This window comes from Gymnoscopelus braueri, assembly GCF_963280865.1.
Source record: "Gymnoscopelus braueri genome assembly, chromosome: 13".
NCBI lineage: Eukaryota > Metazoa > Chordata > Actinopteri > Myctophiformes > Myctophidae > Gymnoscopelus > Gymnoscopelus braueri.
The window spans coordinates 30,303,131-30,307,096 of NC_137615.1; the positions used below are offsets into that span (position 1 = coordinate 30,303,131).

The 3,966-nt window shown below is 41.5% G+C and overlaps 1 protein-coding gene across 1 annotated transcript; it reads left to right on the top strand.

Annotated features, from left to right (window-relative positions):
• Positions 1-2,085: 2,085 nt before the first annotated feature.
• Positions 2,086-3,966, top strand: LOC308099504 (retinal rod rhodopsin-sensitive cGMP 3',5'-cyclic phosphodiesterase subunit gamma; the record flags this gene model as incomplete). The annotated part of the gene is made up of 3 exons (XM_080448249.1): positions 2,086-2,213; positions 3,424-3,464; positions 3,890-3,966. 3 exons carry the CDS (start codon positions 2,086-2,088, stop codon positions 3,964-3,966), a joined length of 246 nt encoding a protein of 81 aa, XP_080304375.1.

The following is a 3,966-nucleotide window of genomic DNA, read 5'->3' on the forward strand; positions in this document are numbered from 1 at the left end:
TTTGGTCATTTGTTTTGATATGTGTATAGGTTTGGTTGTGAAACCATGGGCGAAATGGGTGGTTGTAGTGTGGGCACGCCCCGTTTCTCATTGTGGGGTTTTGAGTTTTGATGGAGCCGCATTCATTGCATAATTTAAAAAAATTGTGATTTATAGCTCTCTGCAAGTAAACATTGTGTTCTGTCTGCAAGATAATAAACCAGTCAATTGCTCTGTGACCAAGAAGGCTAATGTTGCCCAGTTTATACAGTAATAACATATGCTCTGTGGAGTCAAATGATTCAACAAACAGTGGTAGTGCTACACAGCATTTTGTTTCTCGTCAAGTGAATTAATGATGTAATTTGCCACTAGCATTGCTGCACTTATTGTGCTAGTGTCTGACCTGAAGCCTGAACAAAATTGTGTTGGGAGAATGTGGTTCTTAAACCTCCCCTAAATGTGCGCACACACACACACACACACACACACACACACACACACACACACACACACACACACACACACACACACACACACACACACACACACACACACACACACACACACACACACACACACACACACACACACACACACACACACACACACACACACACACAGGCTAGCAGAGACTTTAGTACCAGTCAAATATGTCGTATGCACACATTTCTGAGAGGTCCAGTCTACTGGGACATTAGATTTTGTAGCCGAACAGCATCTCTTTGTCTAAGGTTGTGTAGTATCTGAAAACTCTGGATTACCTCTTCCCCTGGCTACTTATAAACTGGGGTAGGATTGTCACATAAATATAATTTTAAACTAGTCCCAAGTAGAATCTACACTTGATCTATATCACTGTGATATATAAGTCACGTAAAAAGTGTGCTTTTCAATGTTTTTAAAAACAACACTCAAACATTAGATAGAATATACATTTACACATGCATTTGCACAATGATCAGTCACACATCATTGCAAATAAATGCCAGTGGTGTTGTATCTGTGCGTTATCGTTGCGTTGTTCAAATCAAATCCAATAATGTGTGTTTTTTTTCTTGGTTGTATTATAGGCCAGAGCATGGCGGCATGAAAAAATAAAAGCTATGACCTTATTGTAAATTTTTCCCTGCTGCGTGTGTGTAAGCATGACAGTGTTTTGAAATGAACCCCCTTCATGTCTTCTGTCCATCTGAGTGTCTGACGGTGAGGGAGATTGAAGTGAGAGGATTTTTCTCCCTAGGAAAGCTGCTTAGCAAGCTGAGGCATACACTTAATGGAATTGGGTAGAAGATAGTCTTCTGATTAAGTTGATAGCTAAGCTCACCCCCCAGGAGACTATTGCATAACACTGTTCACAGCAATATTCTGAGGGTTAATTTAACACCGAGAGTATAGGTCCATTTCTACATTTTCAGAGTTAAATGAATACACAGGATTTTACTATGTTTACTTTTCTTTCTCTTACATTCAGTCAACCATGGTGGGTCAATGCAGCGGAGGAATTATCAACACTGCTAGAGAAAACGGGAGATGAAAAACTAACATTTATTTTCTCGATTACAAGACCCCAAGTTGTCAATCCGCACACACACTTGGCGTGTGTTTAGGAACGACGACTTGGCGTGAGCAGAAGGGCCTTATAAGATGAGGAGTGAATTGGTTGGTGCGGACCAGCGTTGGCAAAGTGACGCCAGAGGGGCGGAGCCTGGAGAGTATTTAAACCTGCTTACAAAGAGAGAGAGAGGTTTCCAGGAAGAGGGGGAAAAGTAGGAGTGATAATACATCAATAATATCCCAAAGGGATGATATAGGAGAGACGACACCCGAACCCTGAACCAGCATCCACAGGTGACCCAGACTACCTGCAGAACCAGCATCCACAGGTGACCCAGACTACCTGCAGAACCGGGATCCACAGGTGACCCAGACTACCTGCAGAACCAGCATCCACAGGTGACCCAGACTACCTGCAGAACCAGCATCCACAGGTGACCCAGACTACCTGCAGCACCAGCATCCACAGGTAACTCAGATCCTAGAAGAGGCCCTGACCCAGCAGAGTCCAGCATGAGCAGCAGCTCTACCACCTCCCTCAGCATCACCATGGCTGACGTCTCTACACCCACCAAGGTGACGTTAGGCCCCACCACCCCCCGCAGGGGACCCCCCAAGTTCAAACAGAGGATGACCCGACAGTTCAAGAGCAAGCCTCCAAAGAAGGGGGTGAAAGGGTAGAGAGCTCAAGTTTATCTACTTCCTGAAGTTCAAGATTCATTGCAAAATGTAGACCATCAACTATTATGTCTCATAACTTTTTATTACAGTGGATTATGGTTATATTTTGGATGGATAGTGTTAATTACATAATGCACTTGAGTCAAATCATATTTGGTAACACTTTCTATGAAGCCCATGTCTATGATACATTATAAACATACTTATAATCCATTATAATCTGTTTATAACACTAAAATTATAGTTACTAGACTGGCACCGGCCTACTCAGGAACAATGCCAGTTGAGAACGATGCAAGTTGGAAATGCATTGTACATTTCAGAATCTGTCTGTCTTTTATGCCCATATATGGAGTTCTGTGTCAGGCATGCCCAAATATGGAGTCTAGGCCAGTCTATGACGTCATATTGATGACATCAGCACACTCCATTCTATTGATATTTTTTCAAAATCCGCTGATTCGACCAACTTCACACTCGGCGCATCAAGCCCACGGGTCCTCACCGATACTCACGCTGAGTTTGAAGTCGGTCCCATATATAGGCTTGCCCATATATTGGCATAGAAGTCAGATCGGCGGTTCTGGACAACTGCCTATCCGACCGACTTGACGCCGAGCACAGCAATCCCTCGGGTCGTCTGCAATGCGTGCACCGAGTTTGAAGTCGGTCGGTTTGACGGTTCTCGAGAGTCGAGATACATGAACTACAGACATGCACACACACACACACACGGACAGAGATTTCACACATTTATAGTAGGATAAGTACGTATAAATACTCAGAATGCATTAAAACAATCATAACACATTATAAAACATTTTATGACTTTAAGGTCAGGTTGGTATCGTAATACTGCATATTTGCTCATCACACACAGACCTTTTCTTTTGGCCTGGTATGTCATTATTATAAAAATACAATTGCTCTTGGTTCCTCAACATTGTGGCAGCAATAATGCATTCTAAACGTATTACTATTACAACTAAGAGAATTATAGTATGTCCAGCAATGTTTTGTTATTGTCATAACGCATTATGAATACTTACGAGTGCTTTTATGTATAACTGTAAGTGTTATAATGCATTATAAGTATGTTTATAATGTATTATAGACATGAGCTTCATAGAAAATGTCAAATGCTTTTATTAGCGAGCAATTTTATCCAGACCAGATCAATTCTGTCTTTGTTGTTGTTCTTTAAAGATTTGGAGATGACATCCCTGGAATGGAAGGGCTTGGCACTGGTGAGTAAAGCATCCTTTCCCAGTACTTGTTTGATCCCTCATTACTTCCCGCTGTCAGTCCTCCATGTTTCCTACAGTAAATAACTGGGATTAGTTTTCAGGTACTTTTGACAAAGACTTAAGATTTGTGTTAGCTGAGTCTATTGACTGTATAATGTCAGATGAGTTGGGTTTGATTTGACAAAGCTGAATTCCCCCAAAAATGGTGACATGAAAACTTTTGTCACTTGAAAATGTAATTCCCTTCCATCATGCCTTCACAGTGGGGTATCCCTAAAGTAACTTGTAATATACATAACAATGACTGTTGATAGAATACAAATGTTAATATATTAAAGTCTTTATATACAGTATTACAGCGGTGTATGTGTTCCAATTTTATCATTTAGTAGACTGTGTTGCTACATCTTTCTTCTTTGGTCCAGACTACACAGTGGTTTGTCCATGGGAGGCGTTCAGCCACCTGGAGCTGCATGAACTGGCCCAGTATGGAATCATCTAA